Consider the following 18,405-nt stretch of genomic DNA (forward strand, 5'->3'; position numbering starts at 1 on the left):
CTATAAAAACAGGACATTCTATTAAAATATGACGGACGGTTAAAATAACATTACACATCTCGCATATAGGTGGGTCATCCGCCCTCAGCAAGTAGGAATGGGTTAGATGACTATGACCTATGCGGAGCCGAGCAAGAACAACTTCCTCTCTTCGGACCCTGCGTAGACTGGACTGCCATTGCATAATTACAGGCTTGATGTGATGTAATTTATTTGTGGCCTGTCCATGCCAAGAATCTTGCCATTGGGAAAGCAGTTTAGAACGTATTATTTGCCTGTAGTCTGTATAGGGGACTGACAGGCAATGATTATCCAGGGAAATGGCTGATTTGGCAGCGGCATCAGCCGATTCATTTCCCCAGATCCCAATGTGGCTTGGGATCCAGCAAAAGCGAATATTGAATTCTAATTTCTTGAGAGAAAAAAGAATCTGCCGGATCCTGGACAGGATCGGATGAGGGTTAAAACCCACCGATACCAGAGCCTGTAACACGCTCGATGAATCGCAATAAATCATATACCTCTGGTAGTCGCAATTTTTAATGTGATCTAGGGCTGTTTGTATTGCATGCAACTCTGCAGTATAAATGCTAGTTTCTTGTGGGATCTTATAGGATAATGTTTTGTGAGGGAACACAACAGCAGATCCCACATGACATTCTAACTTTGGCCATCTGTATAGATTGGCAGAAAGTCAGAATACTGCTGTCTATGTGATGCAAAGAGTTGCTGGTAGACAGATGGCGGTGTAGTAGCCTTCTCCCAGATCTTAAGGGAGAAGTTGCAAGTTGGAAAATGAGCATACCAGGGTGGAAAGAATTGCCTTGGTGACTGGGCAACGTTGTCTACCGTCAAGTTCAGCTCATTCAGCAGCCCTTGAATGCGAATACCAAAAGGTTTGTTGGCAGTCCGACGGGTGTTGTAGAGATTTTCCCAGCGCGGCTCAAAAACGGATGGCCACTTGGGATGATCGGGCAGGGATTTTAATTTGAAGGCGTACTGTAAGGACAACTGCTTACGTCGAAGAGACAGAGATGGTTCATTTGCTTCAACGTCAAGGCTTTGGACAGGAGATGTGCAAAATGCTCCAGTGGCTGTCCGAATGGCTTGATGGTGGATTGGATCTAACCACCGAAATGCACTATCTCTAGCAGAACCATAAACCTGAGACCCATAGTCGAGTTTGGAACAGACAAGTGCTCGGTAAATACGAAGAAGGGTAGAACGATCTGCGCCCCATGAAGTTGACGAAAGGGCACGAAGGATGTTAAGCCCTTTGACACATCTTGTCCTCAGGTGACGAATATGTTGTAAAAATGTCAGCTTTTTGTCGAAAATAAGTCCAAGGAATTTGTATTCTGCTACAACTGGGATGTTATTTTGCCCAAGCCTTAATTCTGGGTCAGGATGAAGATTACGTTTGCGACAGAAGTGTACACAAACAGTCTTCTGTGATGAAAATCTGAACCCATTAGCCAAAGACCACCATTGTCAGATGGTCAATGGTTTTCTGCAGTTGCCTTTCAATGACCCTCATATTGCATGAATGACAAAATATAGCAAAGTCATCAACATAGAGGGCATTGTTTACAGTGGGTGGGAGTTGTTCTGCGATAGAGTTTATTCTGATTGCGAAAAGCGTGACACTTAGAACGGATCCTTGTGGGACTCCCTCTTCCTGAGAGAAAACTCGAGAGAGGGTGGATCATAAACGGACTTGAAATTGGCGATTCGAAAGAAAGTTTTTAATAAAAAGAGGAAGGTTACCTCTAAGACCAAAGTTATACAGGTCTTTTAAAATCCCAAATCGCCAGGCTGTGTCGTACGCTTTTTCAATATCAAAGAAAACTGCTACCAAATGCTCGGATTTAATAAAAGCATCACGAATGAACGTTTCCAATCGGATTAAATGATCCAGAGTGGATCGATTTCTTCGGAAGCCGCACTGTGTCCTGGAAAGCAGACCATTTGTTTCTAAATACCATACAAGGCGTGCATTAACCATTCTTTCCAGGACTTTGCACAAACAGCTTGTCAGAGCAATAGGACGATAGTTACTTAGATTACTAGGGTCTTTTCCTGGTTTTGGGAAAGCAAGGACGATAGCCCTTTGCCAGGAATCCGGAAATTGTTTGTGAATAAAAATTCTGTTAAACAGAATTAAAAGGTGATCCTTAGATTGTGGTGAGAGGTGTTTTAGCATTTCGTAGTGGATGTCATCGGGCCCCACAGCACTTGCATGCGAGTGCTGCATTTAACTCTTCCTGTAAAAAGGGCTTGTTATACGATTCAAGCCCTTTTGAAGAGACGTTCAGTGGGTTTTTCTCAATTTTCTTTTTCAGGGCCAAAAACTCTGCGGGAAAAGATGTTATTGCAGAGATTTTTGCAAATGTTTCACCTAGACTATTTGCAACTGCAGTTCAATCTGCAATTGGACATCCGTTGTGCTCGAGGATCACTGAAGGGCATGGTGGATATTTTCCCTTCATTTTCCGGATCTTATCCCACACTACTTTTGAGCTAGCAGCCTGAGTTATGGAAGATGTAAAACGAATCCAAGATTTCCTTTGGCTCTGAAGTCATACATAATGTGCTTTTGCACATGCACGTTTGAATGATATTAAATTTTCAGTGGTGGGATATCGGCGGAATATCCCCCAGGCTTTGTTTTGTGCTTTTTTTGCTGCCGTGCATTCTGAATTCCACCAAGGTTTCGGGAATAGTGGGAACCGGCTGGATGATTTTGGGATTGCAATTGCAGCTGCTTGGACAATCGTTTCTGTGACATGAATGACTGCTTCATTAATTGGCTCCTGACTGACTGTACGGATATCAAGGTTTGCCAGATGTTGAAAGGCATTCCAGTCAGCCTGATCAATCTTCCATCGCGGTAAACTAAATGGCAGACACGGTCTTCCACTAGTTAGGGTGGTTATCACGGGGAAGTGATCGCTTCCATATGGATTTTCTTCTACCTCCCAAGTAAGTGAAGGAAGGAGAGAAGGGGAGCAGATAGAAAGATCAATGGCAGAGAATGTACAGGTAGGCATGTGGAAGAAGGTGTTTGTTCCCACATTTAAGAGGGAGAGGTCATTGTCAGTGAGCATATGCTCTATGACTCGTCCCCTTCCATTGATGTGAGCACTACCCCACAGAGTATTATGTCCATTGAAATCCCCAAGAATTAAACAAGGGGTAGGCAACTGCATGATAAGATCATCAAGGTCTTTCTGGGGGATGTCAATCCCAGGTGGCAAATAGACAGAGCAAACAGTTAATAAGAACCCCACTGTAAGGCGAATTGCTAAAGCCTCAATGCTAGTTGTAAGCTGCAAAGGCTGAAATGGGATCTGGTTGCCGATGAGGATTGTGACTCCTCTGTGAGCAGGACCATCCATAATTCTATCCTTACGAATGATGGTAATGTTATGCATGGTGGGGTCATCATTTGCCTTTAAGTAAGTCTCCTGTATTCAAAAGCAAGCTGGTTTGTGCTTTTGCAGGAGAGCCTTGATGTCATCAGTATTTTGCCGGAATCCAAGACAGTTCCACTGTAGGAGTTTAGCCATTATTTTGGCTTGGTGGGTCCATCAGGCGGCTTCCGAGGTGCTGAGGGCTTACCTTTTTCAGTTTTGGCTTTATCCTTCCTGGGGAAGTATGGACGCTGTCCAGTGTCCATTTCCTCCTCAGCAAAGAGCTCCAAAACTGAGTCTTCTTGTACCTCCTTCTGCTCGCCATCCATGTTTTCTAGGTGGTATTTCACCTTTCTTATTCTTTTCTCTTGTTATTTGTGGAGCATTAGGAGGTACCGATATAGTAGTGGCAGCTGATTGGTCCTTCTGTGCAGGTTTTTGGGAGCTTAAAAGATAACGTGCGATGGGAGTAAATGATTCTTTTGGAGGGACGGACATGTCCGTCTGAGTCCCAATCGAACACCTCCCTGCTACCTTCTGGGCGTAGGTAGGTTTTTTGATGTTGAGAGGTTTCACTGCTTTCCTTGCCTCCTGGTACAATATGTTTAGCTCTGCCTTCAGCCGTTGAATTTCTTTTTCTTGTTTCCACCTCTGACACGCTCGTGAATAGGCTGGATGTTCTCCCTCACAGTTAATGCAGGTGGGTTTCGTGGCTGAACATGCTGTTGTTTCATGGTCCTTTGCACCACATTGAGCGCATGCAAGGACTCCACGGCAGGCCATTTGAGAATGTCCATATTTCTGGCATTTAAAACACCGTAAAGGGTTTGGAACATATGGACGCACTGGACAGTTGATGTAGCCAGCTTTAATCTCATCAGGAGGTTTGGGAGAGTTAAAAGTCAGGATAACACTCCTGGTTTTAACAAGTTTCCCATCCCTACACGCACTAATTCTCTTGATGGCTATAACTCCCTGAGGTTTCAGCTCCAAGCAGATTTCCTCCTCGGTTACGTCGAGAAGGTCCCATTCTGAAATGACACCTCTCGATGAATTTAGTGTTCTATGTGGTGTCACTGTTATGGGTACTCCTCCGATTGATGTTGCTCGGAGTAGCTGCTCAGATTGCTGTTATTGTTGTTATTTTGGTTTTAGGAGCATTAGCAACTAAGGCCATATTGCTCCGGGATATGCGGTGGTCATTCCCTGACCTTTCCGCATCCTCCGTATTTGGTGGTGACGGGCTCGAACCCCGGTCTAATCAAGGAGCATGTACTACGCACTGCTGCTCCTTCCCACCTGGCTATGGAGGCGCGCTCAGATTGCCTGTCAGTTTTAGTTTCAATTAGAAGGTCTCCAGAATGGAGCCTCTTAACTGATTTGGGTGACCCTGCTAACCCATCTCAACCTTTCTGTATAAAAAAGGGTGACATTTTACCAATCGGTGTTTCATTGGTAGAATGTAGAATTAGAAATCTTGGAACAGGCCCTGATGATATTTCTGTTCGCTGCCTCTTTGTAGCAATAATGCTATCTGAATCTTTCTCTATGCTTTCAGATAGGGACCGGGTTGGGGCCCCTGAGGAAGTAAGTTTATCAGGATTCATGTAAATTTTAAGTGGTTCAGTGCCCCGGGCTCCCCACCCACCACGGAGCCCAAAGGGACGCCCACTACCCGGTATGCAATAAATGCGCTCGGGAGTGGAATGCCAGGGCTACCCAGACACCATACCCACACCGCTGCCAGCCTGAATCCTGTCCCTCGGACCATGAGGGTAGGGCCGTGACATTGACACGGTTGACCCTCACAGGCGAACCTACTAGCTGATTGATCCTAGCCGGGCCTTCCAGGACCTCCCGTCTTGTCGAAGCAGGGGCCAAAGTGGTGTATTGAAGCTGGGCCCCCTCAACCACCAGGATCCCCCTTTCCGAATTTCCACGGGTCGCAGCGCACGGCAAACACGCCGGATTCCATTGATGTAAGCCTGGAACCTGGGCTGTGGGCGTTGGATCCCAGTGATGCTAGTCTGGAAGTCCAGCAGCGTCACTGGGAGGTCCCCTCACCACGTACAGGTGCCCACGTCGAGGGGCAAAAAAGGGTTAGAAATGTGAAATTCCTAGGCGATGCACTTTCTTTGAACACCAGTGTATATCTTTAGATAATGAAAAACTGCTGTTTCATTATCTAAAAACAAGTTTCTAACTACCTCACTTTCAACAGTTTTGCACAGAGAGAAATCAAAGCTGAAACTAAAACCCCATGAAAAAATTATACATGTGAGTGTGTGCCCATTTTGTACACCAACAATCTTTTCATGGCTATGCATTTCCCAAATAAAAACTATTAAACAATAATGCAAGCCAAAACCGAAGAAAATATCAGGTACTTAACTGAAATTCACACTGATATGATTTTAATAGTAATATTAATACTTAAATATAAAGATGGAGGAAGGAGCGTGCTCACAGTGCACTAGCACACTCACTGATCAATTAAACAGTGAGTGACCCACCACATTGCAGTTCTGGTATAATACTTGTATTTTTAAGCTGACTGGAATTATCTTAATTCTTTCAGTCTAAAGAATATCTATGTGAATAACTTACATATTTTGCAAAAAAGGATCTATTATCTCCTTGCTCTCCTCTGGCCTTTTCAGCCTTTTCTTGTTCCAATCTCTGAATATAGGTCTGAGTATCAGGTCTGTAAATAACCACATTTACCAATTAAAACAAATAACAATATTTGCTTCTATAGAGTGTCTCTGAAATAAATGGACAGCTTAAGGGAGAAAGTTCAGGAGATAAAATGGAATAAAAAAGGTCCTATCAATGTAAGTTAAAAAAGATCCTATCAATGTAGGTTAAAAAAGGCTTACTTTCATGAATTAAAGAAATTGTCAAGAATATCAATATCTACCATTAGTAAAATGTTTGAATAAGTGAATGAATTTGTCACTGACAGAAGATTCAGTGTTTAAAAAGTAAATGCATAAAAAGAGATGTTTTACTTTTGCATCATTCTTGAGTAAGTAAGGTTTAAGATTGATATGATTGGAATGATCTACTCTAAGTGATACACTCATTTCCTCAGTTTTTCTTCTTGTGCAGAAGCAAAACTGAGTGAGCAAAAGTCAGCAATGGCTTTTATATTTAATGAGTATGCAATATGCACCCCGATTATTACCTTCACACTCAGTGAATGTGAAGGTAACCCTCAGATGTTACATAGGAATTACTCAGAAAAATTTCCCAATCACGTTGTTCCTAATTTCAAAACTTTTGGACCAACAACAATGTGAAAGTGGATGATTGGCACCAAGAGGCACTCCATATCATGCATGCACTCTTAAAATGGAAGAAAAGATAATGAGCAGCATAGAAGGAGCAGTCTGAAATAAGCACATAAGGCATCTGTCAGCAAGATTACGGACACCAAGGAATGCTGCACATAGGATAATACACAAAGTTCAGATGCATCCATTCCATTTCTAACCCATTCACAAATTAATTGCTCATGATCCAGCCTCCCGAAATAAGTTCTGTACTTAGCCCTCTACAAAAATGTAACAATGATCACGTGTTTTTGAGCAAAGTTTTACTCACAAATGAGTGTACATTCACTCAAAGTGGCATCTTTAATTACAACAAACAGCCATCACGGTGGGCCACTGAAAATCCTTACATGGTACATCAGCATAGGCAGAGGCATTTTTTTGTGAATGTCTGGGCTGGCATCACTGGTGACAATGTAACTGGTTCATTTTGTTTGCCAGATCACCTCTCAGCTTCAACCTATATAAATTTCTTGGTGAATGCACTGCCAGCACTATTGGAAGATATCACACTGGCAACAAAGAGGACAATGTGCTCTAAACATGATGGCACTCCTGCACATTTCACTGTTGAAGTTTGATAATAATTATAAAGCTTGAAGTTTGATAATAATTAATTATATAATAATTAAAATGGATATGACATGAGAATGACTCTCTGGTTAAATGGCCTGTCTAATCACCAGATATCACACCATTTGACTTTTAAAATGGGATGCAATAAAGCAATTAGTGCACATTAACAACGTTCAACAGTCCAAAGGAATTCTGAAATTACATGGAAGCTGCAGATAACTCTGTCATGCCAAATGTGCTACAACAGGTACCTCAATCACTTCTGGGTGAAGTGAGCTTTGCATAAGAGAAAATGCTGGCCACTTCAAGCATTTTCTGTAAAACTGTTCATTTTAAAAAATAAATTTTTTTCTGATAATTACTGATTGATAACTTATTCATAAAATAATAAAATTTATTAATATTCTTGGTAATTTCTTTAATTGCATTCAACTCATGAAAAAAAAAAAGCCCTTCCACCCTATGGTGATAGGCCCCTTTTCACTCCATTTCATCTCCTGAAACTTCAACCTTGAGATGCCCATCTATTTCAGGAACACCCAATATTATGGAAGGTTTAAAAATATTCAGCTGAACACAGCAATTAGCTACATTAGCATCCAAAAAAATAAATGATTAAATAGAGATAACAAAATACACTCATGTTTTAATAAAAATCAGTTAATAAATCATGATAATTTTCTTTCCCTGAAATGAAAAGGCATGAGGTTTCGTGTTGCTCTTTACAAGTAATTCTCCACTGATAACACATTTTATAATGCTCTTTCTTCCCAGAAAATGAAAAACCAAACTTAATTGAATAATTGTTATATTTATTTCTCTTGATAATTTCTGTGCAAGTTCAAGTACTTTCTTGATCACAGCCATTGAATGTAAGTTTAGAATGTACGACTTTGATTCACAGGTTTTCTTGGGATTAACTTGCATTAAATTTATAATCCTATCACAAAGTCTATGTCTCAGATTTTCATTTCATATTTCAACATCGGTCTTCATAACAATTCTAGCTTTCAACCAAAGATTCGTGACAAACACAAAAACAATTTGTGCACAAAACAGGAGGTCTTATACACCAACAGTAACAAAATTAATGAGTAATAATATAGCTGTAGACTGTGTGGTCACAAAATACGGCAGATTACGAGAAATCTTTGGCAAAGGATGCAAAGAAAAACAGCAAAAATTCCTTTACTTATGCAAATGCTAGAAGGAAGGGGGATGAATCACATTGCTCCACTTCATATCGATGGTTTAATTGTTAATATTCCTGCTCAGCTTGCTGAAAAACTGAATAGGTAATTTGTATCTACATTCACACATGAGGAATTCTTTAGGAAAGGGGATGCCAGAAGTTTATCAAACTATAACAGGGGGCTAAATAATTTTGTGATAACTGAGAGGAGAGTGGAAGAGAAATTGTTGAATCTAAAAGGCACCTGGGGTGGATGGAATCGATCCAGTTATTTAAATGTGGCAGCAAAGAAAGTAAGCAAACCCTTAGCCATAATTAAGAGAGCATCTTTGGATTCAGGGGAGGACCCTCTGGACTGGAGTTGTGCAAATGTATCCCCAATTCACAAAGGAGATCAAAGAGTGACATAAGCTAACAGGGCCTTGTTATTCCTTACCACAGTGATCTTGCTAGACAGTTCCATTGATTATTTACCGGTACAGACATCACTCTCATATTTTCAACATATAATAAACTAGGATCAATTTTAATTCATATAAAGACACACATAAATATCAAATCAGCGACATGAACAATATCGTTTATCTAATTAAATGTCAACAAAATTGTAATGCATGCTACATTCGTAGTACAACCTCTAAATATGGCTCCACAAAAACATCAAACACACGCGCATATTACCACTACAATAGCTTTAGAACAGGACAATCAAATACAGAACTCACGTTACATGTACAAGCCCACAACCACACCCCCTTAGTTGATTCAGCCATCCCTATCATTAAATTAAAATCTAGTTTTAAAATTTTTCAGTACAAAGCCCTTATCATAGAGTGGTTTCGTCATCATTCTAAATTTAATGTATTAAATGCCAAACTACCCTATAACCTCTCACCAGCTTGGAATCATATGCACCTGAGATTACCACATGTATCAAAGAGCATCGTGGGAAAATAAGTCTTTTAAATACAGTCAGTCCTCGTATAACACATGTTTACACTACACGAATTCGATCACACACGATTTATAAATAGGGGAACGATATCGTATATAACACGAACCAAATTCGCCTTTGTGTTTACATGAAATAGCAGTCGGATGCGGAATCACCCCAACTGAACGCAACACAATAGGAATGAAGAGAAGATTCTAAAAATGTATTTATGTTTTTTATATCAGTGAAGGGGAAACACATTTCACCATAATAACGTAAAATTCCAGCTATCGGTATTATCACAAATGCAATTAGATCGAGTTTACTACCAGTTTATAACAGATTCCACTAGCAGGAACGCAACTGGAAATTGTTTTTATTGTTTTATGGTAGTAACCCCCAGAAATGTGCTTTAGTAAAATGTGAGCTAGTGCGGTGTTAATAGAGTTGTCTCTGCCTTTACGGTGTTATTTATTCAGCTGCTACATGCGCACAGCTTTGTTTATATGAATCAAGCGTGCCTCCTCATTTTGTAATTCTGCTTTATTCCCTAAAAATGAGTAAAATACTTAAAAGGTGTGAAAAAGAAGCATCGTGGTGAAGACATTACAGATTCAGAGAGAAAAAGAAAAGCAATATCGATAAACAGAGGCGGACTGGATCAAAAATTCTTACCCGGGAAAATCTGTAGTGGCCTCACACTAGCGTTTATGGCCAAAATCACTGGCCCCCTGCCCACCAGGGTTTCCCTGATAAGGCTTATGGCCAGTCCGCCTCTGTCGATAGAGAAAAAAATATGAAATTCTGAAACACTTTGAGCGAAATGAAAGACCATGTGATATTGCACGTGCTACAGGCCTAAATGAGGCAACGCCGAGAATTACAAAAAATGCAGAGAAAATAACAACTTTCATAGCAGGAACAACTCAAAGTGTAATTAAAATCCATTAGATTAAAACACAAAGAATTGGAAGAGATGGAACGGCTGTCATCTGTTTGGATAGAAAATCAAACGAAAAACAAGTTTGCTTATGATAGAAGCAAAAGCATTAGCAATATTTTATTACGTAATAGTCATAATAAAATACGTACATATTTTATTACTATAATTTATTGTTTTTGGTAATGTTTTGGTTACAAATGTGTGTTCAATCTTGGGTGGTCGGCACCTAACCCTATTTTTCCCATATGGCTGTTGTTTGTATTGCACGAGAGTTTCTAGGAACACAACTATCGTGCTATACGAGGACTGACTGTACACGCATTCACTCCCTTCCACTATCGCCAATAACAATGAAAGCCAATTCGTTATGGCTCTTGGCCTCCTCAGTTTAACTTTCCTAGCTATATCATTTCAACTTTTAATTCATGACAACCAAGGATGAAGACGTGCACGTCTATTTCCTTGAGCATATTTTAAAGTCCGTTTCCAAAATTTAAACGTATCCATATTAATTTTTATCCTATCTCAACACGTCAATTGCAGATTATATAAAAAGGTGAGTACCGCAAATTAAGCTATGCTATTAATTTGAGCTAACAGGGCTGTAATTACTCATGCAGTTATACTTCAGTTAGGTTCGTTTAAGGGTAGATCTTGTCTGATCAATCTGACTGGATACTATGATGCAATAACAATAACAAAGGAACTGGATGCAAAAAATAATTTTATTATCATATACAGTCCATTCTGGTTATTTGGGACACATCGGGACTAGTGCATTTTGCCCCGATTAAGCGGCTGCCCCAATTATCCGAAGTTTCACGTAAATAGTTAAAAATACAATGTAACCCCCTCCTTTACAATTAGGTCACTGTACAATCAAATCACGTTACGACGAACTCATCATAGTAAAGTACCATTCAGTATACGATGTGTAGTAAGCACCGGTCATTGTGATTACTTTTATGAATTGAATTTTAATTCTATTAAACAGCGATTCTAATTAGAGAAAATAGGGGGAATATTATCCACAGGCTATAAAAGTAAAGATATTAGGCAGAAATTTACCCTTTATTACCTTACCAATTAAAAAATTAAATGATACGTGATAATCGGAATAATTAATATGTACTATTATTATTAGCCAAATGGTGGAAGGAAGCCTGAGGCTTATGCTGCACCAGCCAAAAAAAACATTCCGAGTTACCCTGAAAGAGAGAGAGAGAGAGAGAGAGAGAGAGAAGGAAATTACCAAGAAAGAGAAGAATGATGATATCCGGCTAAGGACCCTGGGTGTGCCGAGCCTATACTCACCAGAGTGAGCCCCTGGGGTTCACTGTAATATGTACTAGTAAATTAATAAGAGGAGTTACTAATAATTAATTAATAATTAATAAGAGAGAACTGTAATATGTACATACGAACTAGTTGACATTTCTGTTCACTGACATTTGTGGGTGGGGGTTAAAATTTAAAACATAAAAAGATAAGCAATCAATAACAAAGAACACGGCACACACAAATTGCAAGTAACACGATATGCGCAAGTGAGAACAGTAATAAGTTACAAAGCTTTAAAAATAGGAATGAAGAGATCTGAAAATTAATTTTTTTATATGATTGAAGATTCCATGGAAGTGTAAACACATTTCACCATAATAACCCACAGAATTCCAGCTGTCAGTGTTATCGCAAATTCAGTAAGATCAAGTTTACTGTCCGTTTATGATAGATTTCACTAACATAAAAGCCCAATAAACAGGTGACTGCTAATTGTTTTTATTGTTTCATGGTTGTGACCTCCAGAATTGACTGAACCATGTGGTACCGTCGGAGACAATCGTAAGGTAATCTCCAGTGCTGCGGTCTCTTGCCCTGATTAAATGGCATGCTGTCCCAATTAAGCGAAGTAAACCCTGGAAGGAAGCCTGAGGCTTATGCTGCACCAGCCAAAAAAAACATTCCGAGCTATTTTCTCGAATGGTTTCTGTTTTTTAAGATTTGCTCCAAATAAATGGCTGCCCCGATTAACCATTGGCCCAAATAACCGGAATCCACTGTACTTGGATTTCAGTAAAGCTTTGAATACTGTTGCACATAAAAGACGTCTGTACAAATTGGAGCACTGTGACATTAAGGGCAAGTCACTGGTATGGATAAAGGGATGGTTAAGTGAGGAAAGACAAAAAGTGGTTATCAATGAACACTGCTCCTTGTGGACCAATATTAGTGGAGTCACAGAGGATTCAGTGCTGGGCCCATTGTTGTTTTCTGTATTTATTAATGACATAGATATTAGGACGGTTAATAGAAGTAATGAAGGAATGCCGCTGCAAAAAGATTTAGAAAAATTAAGCAGACATGCTGAGAAATGGCAATTGAAGTCTATCACTGACAAATGCAAGTTACTGCATATGGATAGCAGTAATCCCATGTGGTACTAACAGTCATTTGGTGAAAAAATGAAAAGGGCCTGGGTGGCAACTGTGCAGTCAAATATGACATTCTCCGGACAGTGCAAACATGCCGCCAGGACAGCTCATGGGGTGTTGTCAATGATACACAGGAATTTTCCTAGCAAGGATAAGGAGGTGACTATCCCATTGCATAAGGCAACGATCAGACACATCTTGAGTCCCAAATACAGATCTGGAGGCCTCATTTTAGGATGTAGAGCTGCTTGATTGGGTACAGAGAAGGGTAACAAGACTTGTCAGAGGAACACAGTGGTTCTTACCAAGAAAGCCTTCAGTTTTGCAAATTGCACTGTGCATACTAGACACATACGAAGCAATCTGACTAAGGCGTTTCAAGCTTTGAACGGCTTGAGCAAACTCAATGCTGATTGGATTTTTGCTCTTGCTCAGACTATGCACATGAGAGACATAAATTCAAATTGAGGAAGAATGGTTGCAGAACAGAATTTGTGCAGAAGTTTGCCTTCAGCTAATGGGTAGTTGATTGCTGGAACAAGCTTCCATCCACTGTTGTGGAAGTGGATAGTTTGAATAAAGTCAGGAAGAACTATTGAGTGGACAGAAATCATGGGATACCCACCTGGTAATCTATAGGCACACCTTTCACCTGGATAAGGGCAGTCACACAGCGATGCATCGAGTCCACTAGTTCACAAAAGCATTCCAAACGTATTTCCATCCATGCTTGCTGCATCACTTTCCATAATTCCATCACATTCCTGGGTGGAGGATCCAAAGTTTGAACGGACCTTTCCACATATGGCCTCCATGTCCGTCCATTCCATGGTGGTAAAATCTGCAGAATGTTCTTTGAACCATGTTCTAGTCACCATGCATTGAGGAGGCACATTATCCCGCTGGAGGAGTCCATTGCCCTGTGGGTACACGATGACCATGAAGGGATGCAGATGGTCTGCAAGGATGGAGACATAACCTAGACCGTTCAGAGATGCATCTAATTGTACCAGTGGTCTCAACACGTGCCAGTTGAACATGCCCCAGATCATTACCAACTCTCCACCTGCCCGAACAGTTCCTTGTTGACATGAAGGGTGCATAGCTTCATGCGGTTTCTGCCAGATATGCAACTGGCAGAACAACCCTCCCAACTGCTGAAAATAACTCAGGAGACCCGTCTCCAATCATCAAAGGTCTAGTGCCGATGTTTTTTCGCCCAGTTGAGGTGTAGAGTCCTGTGTTGTGCTGTTAGCAATGGGACTCTGGTGGGTCAGGGGCTCGCATAACCTATTGCAGCTAATGATTGCCTGATGGTCTTGGTGAAGATGCTTCTGGCACTTCCCTCGTTGAAGTCGGCAGTGATTTGTGCCACTGTTACTCTCCAGTTGACTGAAACAATGCGAGACAGACATCAATGGCCATGTTCATCCACCACCTTTCTCCACCCGCAGCGCTGTCCACAATGAGATGTTATTCTTGAAATGGCGTATTCCCGATACACCCTTGATATTGACTGTCAAATGGGGATAGTGCAATTTCTGTACCACTTCCATGATAGAGTGACCCATGCGTCAGGCACCCACTTTCATTCCTCTTTCAAAGTCAGTTAACTCACAACATTTATCCATACTGAGATCGAATTACCGTCTACGTGAATGCAATGATGTAGTGTACTCATATACCTGCCAACCATGGGTTCGTCCACTAGCAAGAGGGGTTACAGCATCCCAAGATTTCTGTTTTAGTGTAGACAATGGTCTACACTATTGTTGGGACTGTTAGTAATCCTGGGTATAATCTCCATGCACAAGTACATGGTGAGTGACCACCCAGGTGTGAACCAACGTAAGCAGGCGTCGAGGTGTGGCGCCCACACCACATGAAGGAACGGCACCCCTCTATGTTACCAGGCAGTACTAGGTGGTAAATGACTCTCATCAACCGGTGCAATACCACCACTTTGCTTATTGACGGCTTCAAGTGATGGAACCCATGTTTAGTCTCTAGAGCTAAGTTCCGGTCAACCATTCCCTATCTCTTCCATCATGCAGTATGTTTTGTTTTTGTTTTTTTCGGTAGTTGTTGCCGCATAGGCTTCTGTGGCCATAATGCACCTCCCAAGGTTTTTGCTGTACTTTGATCCAAGCCCGAGGCGGGATTCGAACCCGCGACCTTTGGGTTGCCAGGCAGGGACTTGACTCACCCGGCTAGCCCGGTCGGCCATGCAGTATGATTAATGACTTTTGAGGTTATGACGAACATCGTGGCGAGATCCAATATTCCTTACATTTCGAGGGTACAGCTCTAAAACGGTGTTCGCAGGCTGGCCACTAGTTAGTACACCGGACCGAACCTATTAGTAACTTTCTAGGAGGCTTCCGGTTCAGCTATTGTATAATCTTGTTACCTCTACTCTGATAGATAGTGACTGGAGGGAGTCCGAGTAGTGTGTATGAGGGGAGCATTGTCGAGGCCATGTTATGTCAGAGATCTGGGTGTATTCTTACCCTATGTAAGCCATATCCAAAAATTTCATTACTTCATACAGCATGTCCCACCCACTTTTTCTTACTATTAAAAAAACCATGAATGTCAAACTAATAGAGCAAGCTTATCTGCGAAAAGATCTAAACTTCCCAAGCATTTCCTAATTCATTTCACAAATTTATGTGGTCTCAATTCTAATCTCAACGATGTCCATTGCCAAACCCCATGTACTTTTTCTGACAGAATCTCAGTTATCGGTTGATTCAACTACTGCTCATCTCAGATGCCCAAATTATTCACTGTATGATTCCTTTCACCTCAAAGGTGGTACACTTGTGCATATGTCCGTTCTGATATTCCCTGTCAGAGACTTGCCAATTTGGAATCTCCTCTCTTTGATCTTCTCTGGCTTAAAATCTCTCAACCTTATTGCGTTAAATTCATCTGTTGTCTCTACCATTCTCCGAATTTCACTAATCACTTGGAGTTCTTTGACTTCCTCTCTTTGCAACTTGACTTTCTCCAGTCCAACTTTCCTAACAGTGAGGTAATTTTAATGTTCACAACTCCAGCTGGCCGAGATGCTGAGGCTTTTGCAATTACTAATAACCTTGCACAGATTGTTCATTTACCTACAAGAATACCGGATAATCCTAATCATACAGCCAATACGCTTGATCTTTTTCTCACAAACAACCCTTCTAAGTACACAGCCGAAGTGAGAGGTCCTTTAGGCACTTCAGATCACAACTTGGTGATTGTCTCTTCTCCAATGGAATCTTTATCTCATGGCTATTCCCAACCTCGCATTGTTTGGCATTATAAGAATGCAAATGGGATGACCTGCGAGAGTTCTTTTCTTCTTTTCCTTGGTCAGATTACTGTTTCAAAATTTCTGATGTCAACGTTTGCTCAGATCGTGTCAGTGAAATTATTCTTTGGGAAATGGAATCCTTTATCCCACACTCCACTTTAAAATCGCGTCCTTTAACTAAACCTTGGTTTTCCAATAAATGTGCTAAGGCTGTTCAAGGGAAGAATGTTGCATATCGTAATTGTCTTGTTTCCAATTCTTCAGTTTCATTTTCTGCCTACACCAAAGCACGCAACAATTGTAAAGCAGTTATTAATCAGTCCAAACTAGAGTTTGAACAGGCTAAGAGTAGAAAACTTGCTTCTTCCCCTAATGGTAGCCGAGCATTCTGGTCTCTTGCCAAAGCTATTGGCCGCAATTTTTGCCCATCTCTGCTCCCACCTCTGTCCAAACCAGATGGTTCTGTTGTCACTTCAGCCAAGGATAAAGCTGACCTGCTAGCATCCCATTTTTCTTCCAACTCATGTATTAATGATCTTGGTAAAACACCTCCCACCATTCCCAACACACTCCATTCAATGCCTCCGTGGCCTTCTGTCAAAAGGATGTCAGAAGGATTTTGACGAATCTTGATGCTAAGAAAGCTCCAGGTCCCGATGGTATTTCTCCACTTGTTCTCAAAACCTGTGCTCCTGAACTTACTCCTATTCTTTCCCGCCTTTTTTCACTTTCTTATTCCAAAGGTGTTTTTTCCTTCTGCTTGGAAATTTGCTCATATCCAGCCAAAAGGGTGACAAATCCCTCCCATCCAATTATCGTCCCATTGCAATTACTTCTACTCTCTCTAAAGTAATGGAGAAATCAATTAACCGCCAACTCTTAAACTACCTAGAAACCTTCCGTCTGATCAACGATCGCCAGTATGGATTCCGTCAGTGTCAATGCACTGGTGATATTCTTGCTAATGTTACCCATTTATGGACTAATTCAATGGAAAGGTTCGGTGAAACACAAGTAGTTGCTCTTGACATCTCAAAGGCTTTCAATCGTTTTTGGCATAAAGGTCTTCTAAACAAGCTTCCATCTTATGATTTGCCAACTGTTTTTAGTAATTGGTTATCCAGTTTTCTCTGTGATCACTCACTGAGGGTGATGGTAGATGGCTCTCTGTCTTCTAATTTCTCCACTAATGCCGGTGTCCCCCAAGGTTCAGTTCTTTCCCTAACTCTTTTCCTCTTGTATATTAATGACCTTCTTCCATTGAATGGAAATCCTATCCATAGTTTTGCCAATGATAGCACATTACATTCCACTTTCCATTTTGAGAAACCTTGTCCTGCTCAATCAGCTTCAATTTCACGAAAATCTGCTACCAATTCCTTAAATGCTGATCTCCAGCGGGGCAAAGACAACTTAGTTGATTTCAACCCTTCTAAAACTCAGTCTTCTCTTATATCTCGTAAAAAGGATTCTTCTGCTCCTATGCTTATCTTTAGTGACATTCCGATTTCTAGGAAAAATGATCTCTCTCTTTTGGGGATTACCCTGACTTCTAATCTCTCTTGGCACAAGCACATTACAAATATTGCTTCTTCCGCATCTAAAAAACTTGGTTTTCTCTTTTGCTCTCGGCATTACTTTTCTTCCAAACAGCTGCTCACTCTGTATAAATCACAAATCCGCCCTGCCATGGAATATTGTTCCCACATCTGGGGTGGTGCCCCCAAAAACCTCTCTCAGGCTTCTTGGTTCCATTCATAAGAGGGCAGTTAGGTTAATTAATGATTCATCTCTAACAGAGTCTCTCCACTCACTCTCTCATAGATGTACTGTTTCTGCTGCATGTCTCTTCTACAGATACATGGGCACTGTTCTTCTGAATTGGCTTCTATAATTCCTGCTCTCTCTTTCAAAACAGTCCAAACACGTGCCACCACCAGCCAATATCCATTTACTGTCCATCTTCAAAGTCATAGAAACAACTTTTCATCTTCCTCGTTTATTCATTCAACTGCCGTTTTCTGGAACAACCTTCCTTCTTACATATTTCCTGAAAATTACAGTCTACAGAAGTTCAAGTCCAATGTCCACAAATATCTTCTTTCGTTTTCTCAACCTCCAACCCAAGCATGGTACTAAGTACTATAGGTTCTAATACCTCTCGTGTTTGGAGTTTACATAAAAAAAAAAAAAAAAGACAAACTATTGGTGAGAATGAATAGTTGAAATGTTTTTTTTTTTTTTTTTTTTTATTAAATGAATTTAGAAAAGTTCAT

General features: G+C 40.8%; 1 protein-coding gene across 1 annotated transcript in view; it reads right to left on the reverse strand.

Annotated features, from left to right (window-relative positions):
• The window catches only part of EMC10 (ER membrane protein complex subunit 10), a 113,080-nt gene that overhangs the window by 8,398 nt on the left and 86,277 nt on the right, over positions 1-18,405 (reverse strand). Inside the window, exon 6 of the mRNA XM_090386097.1 lies at positions 6,021-6,117. Coding sequence (XP_090242223.1) covers positions 6,021-6,117 — 97 coding nt within the window. The remainder of the gene's footprint in view (positions 1-6,020; positions 6,118-18,405) is intronic.

Source organism: Mastigoproctus giganteus, chromosome 12 (assembly GCF_048544385.1).
Source record: "Mastigoproctus giganteus isolate SK-2022 chromosome 12, ASM4854438v1, whole genome shotgun sequence".
Classification (NCBI taxonomy): domain Eukaryota; kingdom Metazoa; phylum Arthropoda; class Arachnida; order Uropygi; family Thelyphonidae; genus Mastigoproctus; species Mastigoproctus giganteus.